The sequence below is a fragment of the Coniophora puteana genome (assembly GCF_000271625.1).
Source record: "Coniophora puteana RWD-64-598 SS2 unplaced genomic scaffold CONPUscaffold_11, whole genome shotgun sequence".
In the NCBI taxonomy this organism is placed as follows: Eukaryota; Fungi; Basidiomycota; class Agaricomycetes; order Boletales; family Coniophoraceae; genus Coniophora; species Coniophora puteana.
In genome coordinates this window covers 1-21,578 of record NW_006913063.1, presented here as the reverse complement: position 1 = coordinate 21,578, position 21,578 = coordinate 1, and the positions used below count along the sequence as shown (strand labels likewise).

The window sequence follows — 21,578 nt, the reverse complement described above, 5'->3', positions numbered from 1 at the left end:
TGGATGGCACTGGAGAGGAATGAGTGGAGTAACACTGTAACCACAGGGGGGAAATGGCAGATAATACCTTGTCGTGATTTTGTCAAGTTCAGGATCGATGGAGAACCTCCCCATTATATTGATGCTAGATGTTATGTCAACCGGCAATATGTAGAGGAAGTGTACTTGTAGGGATAATGTCAATATCGGGTTTGAGGTCCTGGATCCTCTCTTCGAGAGCACACACATTCCTTCAGATCATGAGCCGGAGACTCGGAGGGAACGTCTTGTGTACGTAAAAGCTGTGGGAACATTCGGAAAATCCCCGTTCGCGTTCGCGTTCGCAAGGATGCGTCTTCTCTCACTCGCTTGATCATCATCCTGCCATGAACCGCGCGTCGTCTTGTAAGTTATGCCTAATACTTCAGAACACATATTCTCATTCTGGATGGCCTGAAACGCCAAACATGACCAACGTCGTGAGGTTCTAGCTGCCCTTCACCGTGACTCTAGTACACCACTATCCGTTGAAATTTACAAGAAGATATTTAAAAAGATTATCGTCCTTTCACGCGACACCTCCGAGTCAGAATCCGGAACACTCGGGACACTACGTAAAGAGGAGGGAGGAAGCAACTTGAAGCACTGCGTCCACGTCGGCAACAACTCGAAACACCGCCAGAGGGCCGAACTCCGAAAACTGCTCCGAGGATCCTTGCTACAGCTTACAGATCCCCATGATGTCTTCGCAAAGTCTAACTTTCATACAAATAATATTGCTATCTCAAAACAGCCTACTTCCAATTATCTGTTGACGTCTCTTCATCTTTCGCTCACGCTGCATCGCTAATCTACTCAACATCAACAAGGTTCCAAGTGACCGCGCCCGTCCCGCCCTTATCTAACGCGTCCAGAGCAGTTCGCACGTCCTCACCGAGAATCTCCCGTTCGCATACCTGTGCATTCTCAATGGCTCGATTATCTTCGGCCGACTTTGAGAGCGGGACAAATCCGCAGCACGTCAAACACAATGTTCATCTCAGCGACATATGAGAATGTGGCGCGAATCGCTAAAGCTCACTCGTGCTGCAACTTGGGGCTTGACTTGGGGACCTCACGAAAATTTGTACTCCGGTGTTTTCTCCAGCTGTTACACAACGTCAATTATATCCAGACTGATAAGTAGCTCGGTCTATCTAGGAGAGACTAGCACAGACCTTGTTTGAACGCTTCGGATCGCCCAATATTTCAGCTGAAGTGGATAGCGGTTGCATAGCCACGGACCCGCCTCGGGCCGCATGTATCGGGAGCATTAGCCAACTTGGAATGAACCTTTCTCACCACGAACATCTTCAAGCATTTTTAAATTTAGCCATCGTCGAACAAAATCAGCATCAATATTCAGGGTCCGTCCCCCCAACGGTTTCAGGAAGCATGGCTGTACCAAAGCAAAGCTGTGATGTTTCATTGGCATCTTTCCAGAATCCAGGCCCGTATGGTATGGGCGGCTCGCATTGACAGTTCATTGATATTTTCCCATTCGATAGCGCGGTTATCGAGCCTCTGACATGCTTCTGGAAGGGAGTCTTTGACCGCGCCTTTGGGTTGCTGTATGCGTATTAACGTCGTTCCGCTTGGGATACAGCAAGATGTTCTTCGCACAAGGATAAAATGCCAGGGTAATCGTAGCATTCGCCCCGCTATAACATTCCTCCAGCTCTTCCCCAGACGCTTATCAACAATTTCCAACGTCAGTTCGCTTCGGATTCCTGAATCTCCATCTCCTACTAATGTGTCAACGATAGCCCTACTTCTAGATGACGAAAGGCGCCAGACAGAAATTGATTGCTGAGTTCAACCGCTACGTCCTGAACGACATTCCGATGCGGTTGATTTACATCCCGCAGATGAAGCTTGTCGATCGGTCGTTTGTCAAAGCGCACTATCAAGACGCAATTGACAGCGTTCAGGATGCTGATATGACTAAATGGGATTCGGTGGAGGCCTTGGTGGCATCAGTCGTCCGCTACGCGATCCTATCGCATCGGTGGGGATCCGAGGAGCCCACTTATGACGACCTCATTAACAGACACAACGGTAACCTGCGGCGGTCCAGCGTTATATATAGCCATCACAGGCGTATTTCTGTGGAGGAGGGGGCTGGGCATGCCAAGTTAAAGCGATTTTGCCGAGAAGCAGGAAGCAGAGACTATGTGTTTGCGTGGTCGGATACCTGTTGCATCAACAAAAGCAGCAGCGCAGAACTCGATGAATCTATTCGCTCCATGTTCAAATGGTACCAAAACTCCGACATCTGCATCGTCCACCTTTCTCAGACAACAAGCAAGAACGACTTGTGTCACGACGAATGGTTCTTCCGAGGCTGGACTTTACAGGAGCTACTCGCCCCGAGACGGATCAAGTTCTTCAACTCCAGGTGGAAGGAGCTCACCTCGGACGAGAACGACAAGGACATCACCTCGCCGTTGCTGCACTCCATCTCGGAAGTCACGGGAATCCCATATTTCAACATTGCTGCTTTCTCTCCCCTTCCATACGCCATCGACACGAGGATGACATGGGCTTCCAAGCGGGTGACGACTCGCGCAGAGGATGCTGCCTACTCACTGATGGGTATCTTTGGCGTGAGCTTCCAAATCGCTTATGGAGAAGGCGCAGACAGGGCGTTTTCCCGTTTAATCGAGGCGATTATGCTTTCAGGTTGCGACTGGAGTGTGCTGAACTGGACAGGAAAGCATGCTGCCCTTCAGAACACGAAGGCTCTCCCTCGATCTCCTGCTAATTATGTCGGCCACCCCGCTCTTGATGTCCCGTACAGATCACGGCGTAGCATGGAAGTCACGGGTCGCGGATTGCGCATGTCTCTCGTCATCCTGCCTGTATCACTCGTTTCTGTTTCTCTCATGGAGGGCTCTCCACGCTCGCAAGAGCACCCAGAGCCTTTGATACCGCACACAGGGGCTTTTGCTTGGCATAGCACATTTGGAGACGGCGCGTTTGTTGTATCATGCAAAGCACCGGTCCAGTTCAAGGCAGAAGTTATGCCATTGACTAGCAGGGAGTTGCTTGAAGCCAGCTCACTCGGCATCGGCATTATCAATTACGACTTAATCGGAGAAGGATACAATCCATCTTTGGCGAGAGAGTCTGTTGCATACCTCCTGAAGCATGAAGAGATGGTCAACGAGTACCACGCAAGATGCAAAAATTACACTGGGTGGATGGCATTAGAGAAGGGAGAGTGGGGTAATACCGTGACCGCAGGAGAAAAATGGCAAATAGTGCCTTGTCGTGACTTTGTCAAGTTTAGCATTGATGGGGCGCCTCCTGATAACATCGACGCGCGATTTTACGTGAGCCATGAATATGTAGAGGAAGTTTACTTGTAAAAATACTACTGTTACGAGGACCAAATTGTTTGATGCTATTATTTGACATCAGTTTAGGTTTAACCCGACGTCTCACACTAGATGTTGAAGGGTTTGGGGGGATGACAAGGCTAATCGGGCATGTAAACAGAAAGCTTTCTCAGAATGGAACGTAGCGTTCGTATTCATGGTTGATATAAATGTCCTCTAGTATCATACATACATTATACGTACTAATCATGTATCATTTACCACGTCGTTGGCCTGACAAAAATCAGCACATGCAAGAAAATGTATTGGCGCATAACTCACCCAAAAGTGCCAGTCGAAGGAACCTGCTGGAGTGGAGTCCCCAAACCGTCGGCAGTGGTCAGGAAGACGGTGTTCCCCCACCATGTCTGGATCGTGTCAATACCGATCTGTCCGTTGAGCGGGTACTGCAAGCAGAAGAAAATGATGATGATCGAAATGGCGACTCCTGAGTCCAGTGCGGCGGATAGGACATCTGGACGCGCAAAGTCGTATTGAGTGGAGCATACAACAAACAACAGCGGGAAATAGAGGACAAGGGCTTACAGTTGTACTTGGCCCACCAGGAGAAGTGGCGCCGCCGGATGATGTACTGCGAAATAAAGCCGACGATTGCCCATGGAACGTAGTTAAGAGCACTAGCGGGCGGGATAGCGCCCGTGCCAGTGAAGATGACAGGGAAGCTAGAAAGAGGAAGTTAGTTCCCGCTTGGTCATCTTACGTAGGATAATGCATACTTGATGTAGCGAACCATACTGTTGGGCCACTTGAGCTGAATGAGCCACGCGGCAATAGGGAGCAGCGCGCCGAGAAGGAAGAAGTAGGTTAAGCCTGAAGGAGTACATCAGTGAACGCGGCAGGTGAAAAGCTGCGCTTGCGGATGTACCGTGGTAAACCTGGCCAGCAGAGAACTGGCGTTGAGGACCAATGACACCCCAGATGATACTCGCCGTTCCAAACACCTCCGTACTCGGGCAGATGAAACCATCCTTCTGGGTCGGGCTGCACATGTCGGGGATGTTGGTAAACATCCACGCTTGCACGCCCAGCTGGACGGTGCCTGCGACGACGGTAGCAGCGATTTGGCACCAAAACATGCTGCGTGGCGGGACCTTCATGTAGTGTCCGAGCTTAAAGTCGGACGCAAACATCAACGCTGAGGAGCCAGCGATATCAGATAACGTGGCATCGACGCTGGGAGTCACGGCTGACCTTGGTACATGGAGATGTAACCCCAGGTCTTGAACATCATCATAGCGATGGGACGACCGGGGAGGGCGTATCCGACAACTAGCTCGGTGATAACGCTATCCATCGCTTGATGTTAATGCCCTGATGGATCAAAACTTGTCTGTTACTCACTTGAGCCCGACTTGCTGATTTGTTATGGCCTGAATCATTCCAATGGGAATGATATAGAACAGCGCTACAATTTCTCAGTCAAGGAGTTTAGACGAATGGTTGTTGATGGCACGCACCAATGCACAGAGATAGGACATAAGCCCAGACAGGGAACTCCGTGTGCCACACCTCAATAGCGACAATGCCAACAACGAACATGATCACTACATTAAAGCCGATGTTAGCGTCTTATGACGAAAACCACACGAGGGAGTCATAGACAAACCAAATAGCGTCATGTACCACCACTCGGGCACCTGCTTGTACCGCGACATGAGTCGCGCGTGAATATCGGGCTGCTCGTGGATGGACCGTCGGCTCTGCACCCAGATCTGCTTCCGGAAGAAGAGTATCGCGTGCATGATCGTCGCGGTAATAGACGCGAACGAGAGGCCATACGACATCGCGAACGTCGTCCTGGTAGTGGGTTAGCTGAAGTAACAGTATAGTATTGTATGAATCTAAATATACTCACGACAGGAAGAGCGGGCTGTACCCTTCGTATGCAGTTAGGTTGAGTGAAGCGTCCGCGTTCGTGATTCTGGTGACATTGTACGACTGGCCCGTGTTGTCGTATGAGATGCGTGAGGACATACTAAAACACGGCATTGTCAGAACGTCTATGGGATATACGCAGTATGGCTACTCACGGCATGAACTGGCTGTACCAGGTGTTTGTGTAGTACAGGAGTGGGCACACGAGCCCTATGAAGGTATCTCAGTCTATAGCGTCTCGCATAAAATAAACAAAACTCACAGAAGAAGAACACGAAACCAATGGCAACATTGGCCTCAGCCCACCATGGCGTCGCCAGCGGGCTGCCTGTAGATAGACAAAGTCGATCAGCGTCCTCATCTCACCTCACCGTCCCTGATCCACACGCCAATCCGGAGATATCAAGGACAAACATAGAACACATACCAATATAAGTGATCTGCGCCCAGTCGAACGTGATGAGGCTCATGCCGAGCCCGCTCTCGTACCCGAACATCTGGTTCACCTTGATATTGTCCGGCGCGATCCAGCACACCCACGAGAAGTAGGACACGGCCTGGAAGAGGTATCCCGGCACGAAGTACCAGCACACGCCCGCGACCCAGACGTATAAGAAGAAGCGCTCGCGGGATATACCGCCGCGGTCGCCCATGCCGGCGTACGTCTGCGCGTGGAGCGTGTTGAAGAGCGCGCATGTGACGAGGTTGGCGGGCCAGACTGGCGAGGCAGCGCGGGGAAAGAAGAAAGGGAAAGGAAGGGGGTGTTAGCGATTGTTCACATGGTGACATGTACGTGAGAGAACGCGAGGCTCACTCATGGAAGGAGGGGTGACGAGGAAGCGTCGGAGAATACCGCCGATAGAGAAACCAATGAGCTGGGTGGACATAACTACCATCCACTGGTCTACGTGTAGAACGCGTCACCGATAACGCGGCATGACATTCGGCGGGCAAGTGAGACACGGAACATCGGCCATAGAAGGTGATGGTGGGTGGATATCACGTCGAGATGACGAGTGGTCGAGTAAGCGTATCCATTTGACGAAGGATAAATATAGACACAAAGGCATGTGTCCGTGGTTTCAAGAAAGAACGATAAGGGAGCCAAGCACGCCTGGTCAGTAAAAGGAGACAGCGCCGTAGCTCAGCGTGGGGACTCACAGATGAAATTATATACTTGGCCATAGTAAACACGTTGGACCGCTATAATGTCGGTCTATGATAGCGAACGTTAGTCACACGATCACCAAACGTTCACAAGGAAAGCGTCGTGCTTACAGCGTAGGCAGAAGGTCCACCGACGGTGGCCATGATCGTGACAAGGACGTGCTCTTTGATCGTGAAGGGCCCGGGGTTCAGAGGCATACCAAAGACGCGAACATTAGGGACAAACTACGAGCGAATGGAGGTAGATATGGTAAGTGTCGAGTTACATAGAAAGACGCGAGTTACGCACGGCAACCCAAGCTCGACCCAAAGGGAAGGCAAGCAGCTGAGCAGCGAGGTTGGATATGCTGACAGACGGATAACGGAAGAAGAAGAACTGGTTCAACCCCGCAATAATGATCGCCCAGAATATGCCTGATTTCATTATAAGTCACCAAGAACGTACATTCCCAAGATTGAAGTCCTTACCCATGATCCATGCGCGAAGCGTCGAGCAGGGGACTTCGGGGTCGTCTGTGTTAGCGACAGCGGATCGTACTTCGGGATATGGCGAGTCGTCCTCTGTCGAAGGAGAGGTATTTGAGTTCATAATGAAGTGAAAAGCTGCGACATGTCTCACCAAGTACACCGGCAACAGCACCTTCGCGGTCGAGGTTGGGATCATCGAAGTCGACGATGGCCTCGATGATTTGATCTAGTTAGCAGACAACAAACAGTAATCAGCCATCAACCAAACAATATATCGCCAGCAACGACGCATGAATGCGCATATACCCACCTTCGTCCTTCGAAGTAATAGCATCCTTCTCAGCGTCCACCGTCTTCTCAAAGTCCGTCGGACTGTACCGGACGTCGTCGAGTGCGTGTGCCACGGACATGCTGACCGGCGGATCGTGTCTCGGGTCGCACGAGAGGCTGGTACGAAAGGGCCTGGTGAAGGACCCTCTGAGCGAGCTTTTATATACCCCACAGCGGTGCCCATTGCGCGATATCGCGCCGATAGGACCACACCTAGAACCGCATGCTCTCCGGGGAACGGGGCGCCCAAATTATCTCTGGGCGTGGTGCGCCGTTGGATTAAACCGCGTTGGTATCCCACCACGGGTCAACCGATGATACATTTGGCCCCTGAGACAGCTCACGGGCCGCGGGGTACTGCTCGAGAAAGGTAAGCTCTTAGGTGTGTAGACACATATAGACGGGCTTTATCGTGAGCGAGAGGTCGGACGTGGTTATTCTTGGTGTATGAGGCCGTTTGGTGTCGTCTGCCGCTGTCCGGGGAAGTTTGAGGGTCTGATGTACGGCACCACTAGAGATGTATTCATAGAATCTAGGAACGTAAGAGTGAGATAACAGCACGATGGAGAGTCAGACGTACCCTGCTCCGTTACTCAACAGTTGGTTTGGCCTTTTTGGACTTGCATGAGCGCATGGTGAGTATGCAGACTGGTTATATGCGCGGGTTTCAAGGTAATGGGAAATGGTGGCAGATCGTGCCTGCATCATGATTCAGAGTCGTTGAGACATAAGAGGTTAGACTTGGGACAATGAAGCGTAAGAGGTTGTCTCATCCCACCCCGCTAATATCTTAAGTTGCCATTCGCGGAAGTTGTCCGCTATGACGAGTATATGGGCCTATTATCAACAAATTAGAACATAAGCCATCGTTTAACACGTATCACAGAAGTGAGAGAAGTATGAGAAGACCGAGAAGCGTTGATAGATGAACGGGGGTAAAAACGTCAGTGGGGGGAACAAAGTCGCCAAATTTACCCAGAGCTTTGTCCACGGGATGGGAGAGGCCATTCAGATTGCGACCGTGGTACCAGATACTTTTTAAGCTGAGGGGTAGCCAGGTGTATCAAGAAGCGTCAATCTAGCCATGACAAAAAGCAGGACGACGTGTTTGTTGAGAGTCGATGTTGAAGCTGTTATCGGCGCTGTCGGAATTAGTTTGTTCGGAGGCCGGATGGCAGCGGGAGGCGGAACGGTGCGCGGGTGCAACCGGCGACACGTGATTGCGAGATGGCCGCCCCCGTCGACGCACTAACGACACCCGCGAAATCCCTGACTCTCACCAACGTTCCCGTCGACCACCACCATGTCCTCCTCCCTCATTCTCCGCCAGGCTCTGCGCAACCCCGCCGCGCGCTCTGCGCTCCGCTCTACTCTCCAGGGTGAGCCTAGACATCCGCAAGGTGGCAAAAATGGACCGTGTGACTGACTGACGTCTGTGATGACAGTCCGCAAGTCCTCCGCCCAGACGAGCGGCATCGCGACCCCCGGCGCCGAGTATGTTCCCGGCGGACGTGCGTGCCCTCCCCTCCCTTCACCACTCTGTCTCAGCCTCTCTGACTGTGATCTTGGAATGCAGCCATCTACAAGGGTACGGTGAACGACCCGACGACGTTCCCTCCGCCGAACAGGACCGCGGGCTCCTATCACTGGGCGTTCGAGCGCCTCCTCAGCGCCGCGATGATCCCCGCCACGGGCGCCGCCTTTGCAGGGTCGACGACCGCGTACCCCGCGCTCGACGCGCTGTTCGGCGTCGTGCTCGTTATGCATTCGCACATCGGCGTACGTCCCCTCTCCTATCCGGCTCTGCTTCGACTGCCCGCTTCACCGAAGCCGGAGCGGTGCGGAGATAACGCACATTCATGCGCTAACTCGCCGTTCCGTTTCACTTGTACGCAGTTCGACTCGATGGTCGTCGACTACCTCCACCCGCGCAAGTTCCCCGTTATCGGCCCCATCGCCACCTGGGGCCTCCGCGCTGCGACTGTCGCGTGCCTCGTTGGCGTGTACCAGTTCAACACAAACGACGTCGGTGAGTTGTCCTCTTCCAACGTTCATTTGTTTCGTATCACATTGTACTAACAACGATTGGTGTCAGGTCTGACGGAGCTTATCGCCCGTGTATGGCACGCATAGATAAAGCGGACGACGACGTGCGCACTTTCCCTGGGTATTCAAACAGTCCGAGAGCCTCTCCTTCTGTCGTCTGTACGTACCAAATAATGCACTCCGCGCTTTCGCGAAATGCATGCTGTTGTAATCCATCTCGGAGCTCGAGCCGTTCCGTTGCGTGCAGACGTCAAACGACTTCTCAGCACATTTGACATTCAAAACATGAGGTATAGATTTTGCGACACAGCATCAGAATAGCAAAGTGACAATAGATGACGTCTACGAAATTAGTAAGATAAAGCAAAGTAAACCCTGTTTTTCTGGATCATAACGCAAGTCCCGACGATCATCGATCATCTACCCTGTGCCCGCGGATCGGTGCTTCGCGGCACACTAGGCGACGGCCGCGCTGAGCCGCCGCTACTGTTCAGAATACTCGGATGGGTACGCCCGATGCTCTCTTTTGCGGCTTGGAGGGCCGCCAGGCCTCGAGACGGCGGGGGTATACCGGATGAAGAGGACGGAGCCAACCACGAAGAGCCGAACTGGGATTGGGACTGGGACTGAGGGTGAGATTGAGAGGACGGAGGTGTAAAGACCGAAGTGCCAACGGGCGAGGGGGACGGGTGGAACAACGGCTGCTGTTGCTGCGACGGAGGTTCCATCTTGAACGTTTGCCCCGGCGGCGCGACCCTCCCTTCCTTGCGCTCCCGACTCCCGCTCCGCGACTCCATATCCACGTCGTCGTCGAATCGCTTGCGCTTCGACTTCGACTTAGGCGTCTCGGTCTCCTCCTCTGCGACCACGGCCGTCGACTCGTTGATGATGAACTCGATGAACGTCTTCGCGACGCGCTGGTTCATCCTGATATCGACATGTACGGCACGCGTGTGCTCGCGCATTGCGCGGAGCCTCCGGGCGAGCCTCGCGAGCGGCATGCGGTCCTTGTGCACGGCGATGAACAGCGCGATGGTGATGAACTCCACCGGGGACACCTTCCACCCCTCCCGCAGAAACTCGGCGGCGAGGTTCGCGTCAGCGACGAGCTTCCCGAACACACGGAACGTGTCCTCGGCGCGCTTCCTAAACTCCTCGTCGCTGGCGAGGCTGTCGCCCTCGTCGTCGCTATCCCCTGCCGCCGCCGTTGTCTTTTTAGCCTTACCGCGCTTGGCAGCGCCCTTGGTCGGGTTCTTGAGCCATTTCTCCAGTTGCGGGACCGTGCCCCAGGTCATGGACGGATACTTGGCGATGCAGTAGAGCGACTGGGCGATACACCGGAAGTCGGCACCCCGTGAGCGATCCCACTCGAGCGTGGGGTTGTCAAGCGGTTTGCCTTGCGCGAAATACGTCGCTTCGAGCTGGCGCACGAATGAGGCCATAGGGGACGAGATCACCTGAAGTTTTTCTGTATGGGAGTAAGTTTCGGAGCGACGAGAGGAAACGTCTGGGGCGTTCCCGCGTTGGCGTCGACTCACCTGCGGGAGTGAGTGCCATGCCGAGCTGCACGCGCTGGAAAATCTCGCGCTCGTCCGAGTCGTCGAGCTCGCTGTACTCCACGCAGATGATCTGTTTCTTGGCGAATTGGCGGCGCAGTGCGTCCGGGAGGAGCTTGCCACGCTTGCGCTTACTCATAGGATTAAGCTTGTACCAGAGGACCTCGCGCGTATGTCTTCGAGCGAAAAACTTGAATGATGTGCTTCATGGAGAGGAACGAGAAGTTGCTTACGGGTCTTTGTCTGTATATGCACGCAGACGACATGTGAGATCTGCGTCGTAGAAAAGAACGAAGAGATTAGGATCACTGACGTGGTATCTAAGGAGTTTAGTCAGTCGAGAGCTCTCATTGGTGAAAGAGATGACGTACTTGTCCATCGAAGAAGCTGATGCATGAGACAAGGGGGTCAACACGTGGTATGGACCTCGACGTCAGCGGCACGCACCGTTGTATCGACGTGAGACGCTGCTTGCCGTCTATGCACGTCCTGATGTCCAAGCCGTCTCCGTTCTCCTGCGCCACTGTCGAAAAGTTGTGAATTGGGATTAGGCAGAGGGGTGCGTCGTAAGGCTGACGTACCAAAGATGATCGGGGGGATATAGTAGTTGCGGAAGATAGAGTCGATGAGGGCTATCTGCTTAGTTTCGGGCCAAACAACGTCTTCGAGGGTTTAGCGTCAGTCCACGCCACAAGTAAAACAGGGACAAACCTCGCTGGTACTCGGGCTCCATGTCTATTTCATTCCCTATTATCCAATCTGCAAGTCGTTGTATGAGCAATGAAGCAGATGACACGAGACGCAAGGTGTGGATACGTGCCATAGAGATGTTTGGTGGCGTATGAGGTTGTCCTGTGGGACTTGAGGACATGGGTGAGCCTGTACTCTGGTTTGTCGGAGGGCCTTTCCGAGTACTCGTCGTCGTACTCTTCCATGCCGTCGTCGGAATAGTCGGCATCGCTTGTTGACATCGTTTAGATGTTGCTCTATAATTGACTAGTGGCTATATGCCTGGGATGGAGGAGGGGGGTGGTAGGAGGGGAGGAGGGAGTGGTTGGTGGGAGAGAGGCAGAGGAAGGGAGCTGAACAAAAAGGCATGGCCAAGTGGCTGTGTGGTAAACAAAGCATAGCACGTGCACAAACGCACGTGACCCTTGACACCTCTTCTGTCTCCGCACTGGGACAAACAAAGGACTGGCAGCGAACGACGCGCCCCTGCTCGACGTCAGACGCGATGAGCTCAAGATTGACACGTCCAACGGCCTCGTCTGCCGCCAGAACACCTGCATCTGCATCCACGAATGCGACGAGTACGAGGTCATCGGCACCAAAACGCGACTCGCTCATGGCAGAGCTCGAGCGAGGTAGGCCTTCCCTTCCTTGGGTCCCTTTCATGCGCCAATCGCGTCTTATCCCCTGGTATATGTTGATATAAAGTTCCTACCCCGCCAGATCCACAACATGGGAGCGCAAAACGCCAACAACGCGTGCAGGCCTTCACGAACAACATGCAGCATGCTTCGCTCGAGCGGCAGCTGCTCGCGTCACAAGCCGCCAAAGCAGAGCTCGACATCAAGCTGCGCGAGAAGGAGCTGCAGATTGAGAGGCTGGAGAGAGACAAACGCTGGCTATATCAACGGGAGACGGAGGAGAGGGAGACGAGGGAGAAGGAAGGCGCCGAGCGCGAAGAGGAGAGGGTGCGTTTCCTCCTTCATCTTCCTCTAACGATGTAGCTCATGTATGCGTGGCATGGTCAGAGACAATCAGACGCCGAAATCCGCTCGCTCCGCGCAAGCCTCTCCGCTCTTCGCGATACGCACGTCGAGCTGCAAGAAGCTCACTCGACTCTCTCGCGCACGCATTCGCAAGAGGTCTCCTCCGCCAAAACGCGGCTTGTGACCCTCGAACACCAGACACGTACACTGGAGGACGAGCTGGCAGACTATCGGCGCCTCGCGGACGAACGCGGGGATGCCCTCCGTGAGGCGCAGCAGCGCGCCGAGGACCTGGAGATCGCCGTGCAGTCGTCGCGCCGCGAGGAGGCGGACAGCGCCTCCTGGCCGATGATCAGAGACGAGCTGCATAGACAGGCGGAATATATGCGCACGCTGGAGAATACCAACGCACGGCAAGCGGCAGAACTCGCGCGGTTGAAGGAAAAGCATGCGAGTATCGAGGTGCTTAGAGAGGAGAAGCTCACGTTAGAGAGGAGGCTTGCGGGTATGGAGGAGATGCGAGGCAGGGTTGTAGGCCTAGAAGCGCAGCTGGATGCGGCGAGGAGGGAGAGGGAGGAATGGTGCGCTGTTCTCGAACGTTTCCTTCACTCCTCTTAGGCTCATCACTTTCTGTTGCGGTAGGGTCAAGAAGGGCAACGTCGGTCCCAGGGCCTCAGACACGTCCATCTCCGTCACACAAACGCTCTCTGCTCTTCGCCTCGAGCATGCCCGGCTTCTCGAAGAGCACGGTGCAACCGTGGCCCACCTGAGGTCCCGCGAAGCCGAACTCGTCGGGGCCGAACAACGCACGTCGGGCTTACAAGACCATGCCAGTACCCTTGAAACGGAGACGAGAGCCCTCAAAGACAAGGTCGCCGCGCGTGAGCACCGCGCCGAGCTTGCAGAGCGCGAGATTGGATTCTTACAGGCTTTGCTTGTAAGTCACTACTTTCTTCTGTCTACATTGGACACTTATCTCCACCACGCATATAGGCTAGCTATACTGCCGAAGAAGGCACGAAAGACGACTCTGGAGGCGTCGACGAGGTTCTCGCTCAGCGTGTGCATCAGCTGGAGAGCGCCAGCGCTGAGCTGAAGGCCGCTAACGTGGTCCTTCAAAATGCGCTTGAGCGTGCGGAAGAGGAGAACATGCTCGGTGGAGCACGTCGCACACGACCAGAGCTTCTGGAGGAGCTTGAACGCGAGCGCGATGCTGCTGAGGCCTCTCGTTTGGGCACGTCCTCTATTCTCGCGTGTTTCCTCTGCATCCCGTTTTTACTTACAATCTACTTTCTTTATTCTATATTACAGAACTCGAAGAAGCACGCAATGCGGCCCAGTCGCACCTCGATAACATCGAAACCCTGGAACAGACTCTATTCGAACTGCGCGGCAAGATCGGCACCGGGAGCCATGTCCCTCCCGGTATACGCGTGCTCTCGTTGCGGGACAACCCGGCGCAGCAATGGACAGACCTGCGGCAGGAGGCGATGGACCGACTGAAGCACGAAAACGAGGCGCTCATCAAGCGGCTGAAGCAGCTCGGGGACGCCGGCGCCCGTGTCGACACTACCGAAGGCGAATCGAACGCGGACGGAAGTCATGCGCCGAGGGAAGACCTCGTTCCGCGCGAGAGCTGGGAGGTGCTCGACAGGGAGAAGAAGGAGCTCGAGGAGCTCGTGAAGCAGAAGGAGAAGCGGCTGCTGCGGTTGCAGCAGGTTTTTGCGTCGAAGTCGGCCGAGTTCCGTGAGGCGATCGCGTCCATTCTCGGGCTGAAGCTCGCGTTTTACCCCAACGGGCAGGTGCGGGTCACGTCGATCTACGACCTCGAGGCTGCGTTTGTGTTCCAGCCTGCGGGCAAGTCAGCTGAGGGCGGGGTGGAAGGAGCAAGGATGCAGCTGGTTGCGCAAAGTGAGGGCGGGCCCCAGGATTTACCGCAGATGATGAGGTATTGGGTCGAGGAGGAGCAGTGCATACCGGGATTTTTGGCGAGTGTGACGCTGGAGTGCTATGACAAGTCGAAGCGAGAGGAGGCGTTATAGACTATATCTTGCGAATGTGATGTGCAGTAAATCTCATCCAGTTTTAATCATCCATCCGCTCAACGAGTCGACGCGTCCAACTCAGTCTCAAGGTCGGTTATTGGCGGAAGTGAAACTGGCACGATGATCGGTTGTCGAACGCGCCGAAAGTGCACGGACCCAGGCGCGAGCTGTCGCGATGCGGGAATCTTGGCGACGATAACGTCACGGACATTTGTTTGTCGCTGTCGTCCCGTTTACCTGCCAGCAAATTTTTCACGACGCCGCGACTGGCCGACCGCGACGCGTGCTCACCTGCCCTCCGCCCCGTGTCCTGCGCGCTCTTCGCTACCCATATCGGCTTAATCTAGGCGCCGAAGTACTCGAGGGCAAGCGACCTGGACGGAACGTGTACTTGACTTTGTCGCTCGACTTTGGACCGGACGGGAATGTCAGCCTAGGTGGTTTGGACTCTGGTTTCGATGAAGGTGAGCACACATGTTAACCTTTGCACTTTGCTACTAGGCTCAATGCGCTGTTTCTCGCGTTGCAACCACCCGTGCTTCGTCGTCTTGGCAGGTATAAGCCGAGTTTTGCGTGACAGCGAAAGCTCCCTGCCTGGCCATATCTGACATGGCCTCCTTGTCTTCACCGCCATTTGCGAATGCTATCAACATGCCGCCATACGACAGGGGCTCGAGCGTAGGCTCGAGTGCGAACGGGAGCCCAAAGATGACGGTACGAGTACCTCCACCTAAACGACATCACTTTGCAGAAGAACCAACAACGGCCCGTCCCGGCATTGCAACTACTTCTCTGCCTCCATCTTTTGGAGCTTCAATGGTCACCAGTGCAGAGAGGACGGACGCGTCGAGTGTAGGCATAAGCAGAAGCGCGCAAGCGACTGCGCGAGCAAAATCGTCGATACGAGCACCACCACTGCAACTACTGCAGGGACACAACGCTTTCCAGGTGCGTCATATGTATGCGCATACATTCAAAACTCATCGAGCTAACAATGCGAACAGGTACGAAAAGCGCTGCGCTCTACGACGATGACAACCTGCGCGACGTGCCTCATCGGCCTCGAAGTGCCGACCGTCAGCATCGGCCAAGCCGTTCTATGTGAATCCTGTCGCGCTAGTCGAGGAGTGCGCATATCGCGTTCACGTCCGTCGGTCGTGCCGAACCTCAATCTGCACATGCTCAAGCCCCCACTAGTGCCGAGTCCGATTATGACCTTGATCGCGCCGTCTCTATCGCTCAAGTCGGAGATGGACTGGAAGAGACTGAAGATGGAAGATATGGATGTGGATAAGGTAAGTTTGGATTGCCTAAGCTCCTTGTTTTAATACTTACAACGGCATAGACTGCGCAGAGTCAACTACCCAATTTACATGCTAATTCAGAACCCGAAGGGCCTCTGATTATCGATCTCACATACCCGGATGTAAGCAAAGCTTCTACGATGCATGTCCGCACGCTGACAATTCACAGGAGGAGCCCGCTGATGATGTTCGTGCTCGAGTTGACGTCTTGACTCTCTCGTCGTCAAAGTCTGCTGAAGCCACCGATCAACCTCAGGCGAGCATAAGCTCACTGAATCAAACGATATCCTCGCTGTCGCCAGGGGAGGTGAGCTGGACCAATGCATTCATGTTCACGATTATGTAGACTGACTTTGTTACCAGCAACGTTGCGAGACGCCAGACTGCGTCCGCACGGTGCCTTCAGGACTCAACTGGGGCAAATGTACTGTATGCACCCTGGCGAGGTGGGACGCCATTCGGAGCATCAAGCGCGAGTCGGCTCCGCCGACGCTACCAAACGCCGCTGTCGAGTCTCCAGAGCCGATCATGAAAGTGGAGCCCCGGTCTCCCATCTTTGAGGCGCAAGGCACGCGTTCTACTCCCATAGACCTAGATGTTCCCTCGGTCGTTCCTTCACGCGAAGAGTGCTGGAGCCGCTCATCCTCGCCAGAGATTCCTCTGCGGGAGCAGTTTTCGCGGTCATCTTCGCCAGAGGTTCCGTTGCAGCAGTGTCTTTCGTGGTCGTCTTCCCCCGAGGTGCCTTTGCGGCGTGGATTGTCGAGATCGTCACCCTCTTCACCTGCATCGTCAGCCGAAATCTACAAGCATGGTCCCAATACTAGCATCTCGGGATGGGATAGCGATCTCACTGATCTCACCAGCGACGGCGAGGGCGAAACTGAACTTGACGATGACAAGGTATCTTCCTTCGGAATTTGAAGTCGGCTCACCGCTAATGTCCTTTTCCTTAGCCGCGGCGTCACGCGTCGGGCATTAAGATACGCGTTCCCGTGTTTGCCAAAGTAGGCGGTTCCAAGTCACCACTGCGTATTTGCGCTATGCGCAAGTGCAATGTTGTACTCTCCGTCGATCATCAGTGGAAGGTATGTAATCCGTGTCGGCGGCATCACCGCGCATATCAGCGGTTGCGTCTGGAGCGGCTGCGGAGAAGATCTGCTGAATCGTGTACGCGTATCGTTGTTGGTCAGCTGCGAGGGATGCTGAACAAAGGTTAAAGCGAGCGAAGAGGATCTGGGCGGTGATAACGAGGAACATCGCCTGAAGCTTAAGATCAAGGTAACACTCGATTCTCCGTTCCAGCAAGGGGAACATGGCTGATGTAACTGCGCAGCTTAATCCTCAATCCTCGTCATCCGCCGCAACGGCAAATGGACATGGGTTGTCTGTACCTAATACACGACGATGCAACTATTCGTACTGCGCAAGGCCTCTCCCCCCAGAAGACCAATACCAGTTCAAGCTTTGCCCTTCTTGCCGTGCTCGAGCGAGACGCAGCGCGCGAAGGCGGCGAGACGAGGTCGAAGACGCGATCTTCGCTCTGGACCTCGGCGAAAAAGAAGACAAGAAGCAGGAAGAAACGATGATGCGGTACGAGGCGTTCCAGGACGTCTCGGCGCTCTTCGCCGCGTTCAGGGCCCGGCTCGAGGCGTTCGTGCAGGCGCACGTTTTGTACCTCCGCGCCAAGCTCCGGGAGCTCGTTATTCTTAGCTGGGGAAAGGACCGGGCTCGGGTCGAGGCGATGATACACGAGCAAAGGTTGCGAGCGACGTTCTTTGCATTCGACGGGGAGTACTCGAGCGTCTTGTCGGGGTGTGATGGGCAGAACCTCGAGCCGGGAGGGTCGTTTGACTCTGGCTTTTGCGATGCGGAGGGGATGCAGCGGGAGTTGGGAGGTCTTGCGCGACGAGTGGGTGAGATGCTTCACACGGAGTTTAGGTACGTGTTTCGCGTCGGAGAGTACCTCGACATAGAACCAGTATTCTGACGCTCCTTTTCGTTGTAGCCCTTTTGCAAGTTTTGCGGTAAAGGACGGCGGTCTCATCATGAGGTATACAGCCGAGTTGGATCTAGTTTTGCCCCGTGATGGATGGGCACCGCCTACGGATGAGCCGACTGCTGATGGCGCTCGCGAGGTTCGTCCTTTTGTCAAGAGGCTGCGTAACGAGCTCGAGATAGCCATCGTGCCCGACCAGTCACATAAGTTCTTTACGGGTCGCCGGATTGTTTTGCGGTTCCGTCTGCTAGGGTAGGCTAATGTTCGACGTCATATGTTTATGCTTTATTTCGCTCTCTTTAACGTTCATGGCGTTTCTTGCAAGTTCTGCCTTTAATCGACACTCATAGTTATATATCACTTTCATAGCTAACGTTTTCGTAATGTGCCGTCCAAGGCATGTAACTACTGTACTTTTCTTCTCTATGTTAGGATCATGCTACCCTACAGTACGAATCATACTTCGCACCTACAAAGAGTTTGCTCCTTCGAAGATTGACTGACGCGCGGTTCATAGCCTCCCGCGGCCACCGACGCGCTTGTTTACCTTCGACCCTCAACACTACCTGCGAGACCCAACGGTAACCTCACACGTTCCACTGACGTTTGTTATCGTTCGACGGTGCAACGTGCGATGGTCCAAGTCCATCTGCCGGGCCGGCTAGGCACCCACAAGCTAACGCCGACATTGATTGTCTTTCTGATGGCCGTAACCGCGCAGATGATGGACTTAATGATGGACTCACATCAACCTCTCGTCTGAAACATCTTGTCTTTCTCTTCTTTGAGCCCACTGCTCACGCACAGGTCGCACATCTCGCCATCTGAAGCCCATAGCCATGCGGCTGCTCGGATTCGTTAGCCTCGTTGGGAGCATTGTCGGCGCTACCTCCACCGCGCTTTCGGCCAACTCATCCGAATCCGACCCGCTGCAAGGACTGTACGCCCTTGTTCAACGCAGGATACCGAGTCATGCGCACTCGTTCACCTTCTCGTTCACCAACTCAAGCGACTCGGAATTGGACACGTTCACCCTCACCGATGCAGTGAACAAGACGAGGGCGATTCATGTAGAGTGTAACACGGTCAGCGCGTGCTCGCGAGGGTTATATACGTGCGTCGTACTTCTATCTCGCTTTTTCGTTTGCTAAGGAATGTTGGTCACAGCTACCTCACTGAGTATGGCGGCGTCGATATCTGGTGGACCGGTTCACGTCTCGATCAACTCCCTGCACCCCTTCCTGCCGTCAAAACCGCCGTCACACGCTCTGCAATCGTCCCCTATCGCTACATGTTCAATACTGTCACCTTTGACTATACGTCCGCGTTCTGGACGTTCGACGACTGGGAGCTTATGCTCGACTGGCTCTCACTACGCGGCGTCAACCTCCCGCTCGCGTGGGTCGGCTTCGAGCACACCCTCGTCGAGGTCTTCCGGGAGTACAATATCACCGACGCGGACATCTCAGGCTTTCTCTCGGGCCCCGCCTTCCAGGCGTGGAACAGGTTCGGCAATATCCAGGGCAGCTGGGGCGGTGACCTCCCGACGCAGTGGATCGATGACCAGTTCGTCCTGGGCAAACAGATCGTGCAACGCATGGTCGACCTCGGCATGACTCCCGTGCTTCCGGCGTTCACGGGCTTCGTCCCGCCTGCGATGCATAACCTCTATCCGAACGCGTCGATCGTCAATGGCAGCGCGTGGAACGACTTCGCGCCCCAGTTCACGAATGACTCGTTCCTCGAGCCGTTCGACCCACTCTTCGCGCAGGTGCAGCAATCGTTCATTAGCAAGCAACAGGCCGCATTTGGGAACGTGTCGCACATCTACACGCTTGACCAGTACAACGAGAACGATCCGTACAGCGGCGACCCTTCCTACCTCACCAACATTTCCGCCGCGACATTTTCGAGTCTGCGTGCGGCCGACCCGGACGCAACGTGGCTCATGCAAGGCTGGCTGTTCTTCAGCTCGGCCGACTTCTGGACGCCCGAGCGCGTCGAGGCCTACCTCGCCGGCGTTCCCGGGGATGACGATGGGAGTGGCATGCTTATCCTCGATCTGTACAGCGAAGCGCAGCCACAATGGCAGCGCCTGAGCTCGTACTTCGGCAAGCGCTGGATCTGGTGCGAGCTACACGACTATGGTGGCAACATGGGCTTCGAGGGCAACTTCGCGAACGTGACGGAGGCGCCGCTCGCTGCTCTTGCATCGCCCAATGTCTCGATGGTCGGCGTGGGGCTTACTCCCGAGGGTATGGAGGGCAACGAGATCATCTACGACGTTCTCCTCGACCAGGCGTGGTCGTCGTCCCCGATCAACAAGACCGAGTACGCGCAAGCGTGGGCGACACGTCGCTATCCCGCCGACGAGCTCCCCGAGTGTGCTATCGAAGCGTGGCAGACGCTCGCGGCGACAGTGTACAGCAACACGGACCCCGGCTCGCAGGCCACCGTCAAGAGCATTCTCGAACTCGAGCCAGCGCTATCGGGCCTCGTCAACGTCACCGGCCATCACCCTACCCACGTTTTCTATGACACCAATACAACTATCGTGCCCGCTCTCCAACAGCTCGTTCAGGCAGGGCACTCGACGCCTTCGCTTCTCGCCATCCCGGAGTATCGCTACGACCTCGTCGACCTCACCCGTCAGCTGCTCGTCAACCGATTCATTGACTTGTACGCGGATCTTCTCGCCGTGTACAATACCACCTCCGCCTCGTCCGCCTCTGTGTCTGCCGCCGGACAGCCTATGCTCGAGCTCGTCGCCGACCTGGACAAGGTTCTCATGACGAACGAGAACTTCCAGCTGTCCCGTTGGACCGATGCTGCTCGCAGCTGGGCCAACGGCAACGCGTCGTACGCGGCATATCTCGAGTACAATGCCCGCAACCAGATCACGCTCTGGGGCCCCAAGGGCGAGATCAATGACTACGCGTCGAAGCAGTGGGGTGGGCTCGTCGGTGATTATTACGGTAAGCGTTGGGCAATGTTCATTCAATATCTCGAAGGCAGCAAGAGTAATGGCACGGTGTATAACGCGACTGCCATTGCTGGCGCATTACTCGACATTGGTGAACAGTGGAGTCAGAGCACGTCAGCTGTGGGTGCTCGTGACACGATGGTGGTGGGGGATACCTGGTTGGTGGTGCAGGAAATGGCTGGAAAATGGGCTTGATATGTATCTAGTGGTGCCGTCGACTTTATTGCCTCGCTTAGAACTACATTACATTGTCTATACCCATATTTTGATATATTATTGAAAGTCGGGCATGTCCAAAAATTCTGAAACTTGGGGGTCTTATAGTACCTTATGGGTGTACCCCAATGCCCAAGTTTGAAGGAAATCGGAGGTTTCGTTTTTGAGCTACACCCCCCCCCCCCAAGTTGCGTAATTGGGGCTGGGAGGGCAGCACACATCTTCTCCACTTGTTCTCCTATTGTCTTGCAGAGATCACCAATGGATTCACAGACCTTGAAAACCCCAGGGAACACTCCTTCCTGATTTTTTCCTGGCCCTCCCTGAATTAATGTGGCAGCGCCAAGTTGGAGGGGGGGGTATGAGGAGCACATGGTCCTAGCGCTGGGCTGAAGCACAGAAAAATTATGGGACCTGTCCCATCGTTTTCAGCGGCCCAAATAACCCCAGGATACACC

The 21,578-nt window shown here is 54.6% G+C and overlaps 6 protein-coding genes across 6 annotated transcripts; 4 read left to right on the top strand and 2 right to left on the bottom strand.

Moving 5' to 3' along the window:
• Positions 1-1,958: 1,958 nt before the first annotated feature.
• Positions 1,959-2,720, top strand: CONPUDRAFT_62195 (HET-domain-containing protein; the record flags this gene model as incomplete). Its single annotated transcript, XM_007773630.1, has 2 exons — positions 1,959-2,096; positions 2,133-2,720. Coding segments are annotated over 2 exons (726 nt in total), but the record flags the coding sequence as incomplete, so codon positions are not given.
• Positions 2,721-3,563: 843 nt separating this feature from the next.
• On the bottom strand, positions 3,564-7,757 carry CONPUDRAFT_145852 (OPT oligopeptide transporter). Its single transcript, XM_007773745.1, has 20 exons — positions 7,240-7,757; positions 7,081-7,155; positions 6,930-7,022; positions 6,751-6,875; positions 6,573-6,686; positions 6,456-6,510; positions 6,109-6,198; positions 5,722-6,012; positions 5,557-5,622; positions 5,450-5,504; positions 5,275-5,394; positions 5,026-5,216; positions 4,877-4,963; positions 4,761-4,824; positions 4,611-4,705; positions 4,285-4,554; positions 4,136-4,229; positions 3,945-4,081; positions 3,681-3,873; positions 3,564-3,632 (listed from the first exon to the last, which is right to left on the bottom strand). Exons 1-20 carry the CDS (start codon positions 7,337-7,339, stop codon positions 3,617-3,619), a joined length of 2,331 nt encoding a protein of 776 aa, XP_007771935.1. The 5' UTR covers positions 7,340-7,757; the 3' UTR covers positions 3,564-3,616.
• Positions 7,758-8,543: 786 nt separating this feature from the next.
• CONPUDRAFT_128482 (uncharacterized protein) lies at positions 8,544-11,905 on the bottom strand. Its single transcript, XM_007773744.1, has 10 exons — positions 11,682-11,905; positions 11,573-11,620; positions 11,443-11,523; positions 11,309-11,384; positions 10,844-11,037; positions 9,355-10,773; positions 9,156-9,288; positions 8,836-9,038; positions 8,705-8,770; positions 8,544-8,638 (listed from the first exon to the last, which is right to left on the bottom strand). Exons 1-6 carry the CDS (start codon positions 11,830-11,832, stop codon positions 9,722-9,724), a joined length of 1,602 nt encoding a protein of 533 aa, XP_007771934.1. The 5' UTR covers positions 11,833-11,905; the 3' UTR covers positions 8,544-8,638; positions 8,705-8,770; positions 8,836-9,038; positions 9,156-9,288; positions 9,355-9,721.
• A 195-nt stretch (positions 11,906-12,100) lies between these two features.
• CONPUDRAFT_84016 (uncharacterized protein) lies at positions 12,101-14,662 on the top strand. Its single transcript, XM_007773743.1, has 6 exons — positions 12,101-12,225; positions 12,314-12,558; positions 12,619-13,157; positions 13,219-13,513; positions 13,570-13,810; positions 13,888-14,662. The coding sequence occupies exons 1-6, from the start codon at positions 12,207-12,209 to the stop codon at positions 14,616-14,618; spliced, it is 2,070 nt and encodes a 689-aa protein (XP_007771933.1). The 5' UTR covers positions 12,101-12,206; the 3' UTR covers positions 14,619-14,662.
• A 1,858-nt stretch (positions 14,663-16,520) lies between these two features.
• CONPUDRAFT_138871 (uncharacterized protein) lies at positions 16,521-18,186 on the top strand. The gene is made up of 5 exons (XM_007773742.1): positions 16,521-16,825; positions 16,879-17,092; positions 17,145-17,203; positions 17,259-17,863; positions 17,931-18,186. The coding sequence occupies exons 2-5, from the start codon at positions 16,966-16,968 to the stop codon at positions 18,175-18,177; spliced, it is 1,038 nt and encodes a 345-aa protein (XP_007771932.1). The 5' UTR covers positions 16,521-16,825; positions 16,879-16,965; the 3' UTR covers positions 18,178-18,186.
• Positions 18,187-18,684: 498 nt separating this feature from the next.
• Positions 18,685-21,191, top strand: CONPUDRAFT_108766 (glycoside hydrolase family 89 protein). The gene is made up of 2 exons (XM_007773741.1): positions 18,685-19,035; positions 19,089-21,191. Exons 1-2 carry the CDS (start codon positions 18,761-18,763, stop codon positions 21,097-21,099), a joined length of 2,286 nt encoding a protein of 761 aa, XP_007771931.1. The 5' UTR covers positions 18,685-18,760; the 3' UTR covers positions 21,100-21,191.
• The last annotated feature ends 387 nt before the right edge of the window (positions 21,192-21,578 follow it).

What these genes read in the sequence shown, in the direction of transcription:
- CONPUDRAFT_145852 (XM_007773745.1), bottom strand. Translation starts at nt 7,339, where the DNA reads ATGTCCGTGGCACACGCACTCGACGACGTCCGGTACAGTCCGACGGAC. An exon ending in TATTACTTCGAAGGACGAAG is followed by an intron (nt 7,156 to 7,239) that starts GTGGGTATATGC and finishes TCTGCTAACTAG; the next exon opens with ATCAAATCATCGAGGCCATC. An exon ending in TGCTGGCCAGGTTTACCACG is followed by an intron (nt 4,230 to 4,284) that starts GTACATCCGCAA and finishes GTACTCCTTCAG; the next exon opens with GCTTAACCTACTTCTTCCTT.
- CONPUDRAFT_128482 (XM_007773744.1), bottom strand. Translation starts at nt 11,832, where the DNA reads ATGTCAACAAGCGATGCCGACTATTCCGACGACGGCATGGAAGAGTAC. An exon ending in CGCCACCAAACATCTCTATG is followed by an intron (nt 11,621 to 11,681) that starts GCACGTATCCAC and finishes AACGACTTGCAG; the next exon opens with ATTGGATAATAGGGAATGAA. An exon ending in CGTCTCACGTCGATACAACG is followed by an intron (nt 11,038 to 11,308) that starts GTGCGTGCCGCT and finishes TTTCGCTCGAAG; the next exon opens with ACATACGCGCGAGGTCCTCT.
- CONPUDRAFT_84016 (XM_007773743.1), top strand. An exon ending in CCGAGCGCGAAGAGGAGAGG is followed by an intron (nt 12,559 to 12,618) that starts GTGCGTTTCCTC and finishes TGGCATGGTCAG; the next exon opens with AGACAATCAGACGCCGAAAT. An exon ending in GATTCTTACAGGCTTTGCTT is followed by an intron (nt 13,514 to 13,569) that starts GTAAGTCACTAC and finishes CCACGCATATAG; the next exon opens with GCTAGCTATACTGCCGAAGA.
- CONPUDRAFT_138871 (XM_007773742.1), top strand. Translation starts at nt 16,966, where the DNA reads ATGCGCAAGTGCAATGTTGTACTCTCCGTCGATCATCAGTGGAAGGTA. An exon ending in GAGAAGATCTGCTGAATCGT is followed by an intron (nt 17,093 to 17,144) that starts GTACGCGTATCG and finishes CAAAGGTTAAAG; the next exon opens with CGAGCGAAGAGGATCTGGGC. An exon ending in GCCTGAAGCTTAAGATCAAG is followed by an intron (nt 17,204 to 17,258) that starts GTAACACTCGAT and finishes GTAACTGCGCAG; the next exon opens with CTTAATCCTCAATCCTCGTC.
- CONPUDRAFT_108766 (XM_007773741.1), top strand. Translation starts at nt 18,761, where the DNA reads ATGCGGCTGCTCGGATTCGTTAGCCTCGTTGGGAGCATTGTCGGCGCT. An exon ending in TGCTCGCGAGGGTTATATAC is followed by an intron (nt 19,036 to 19,088) that starts GTGCGTCGTACT and finishes TGTTGGTCACAG; the next exon opens with CTACCTCACTGAGTATGGCG.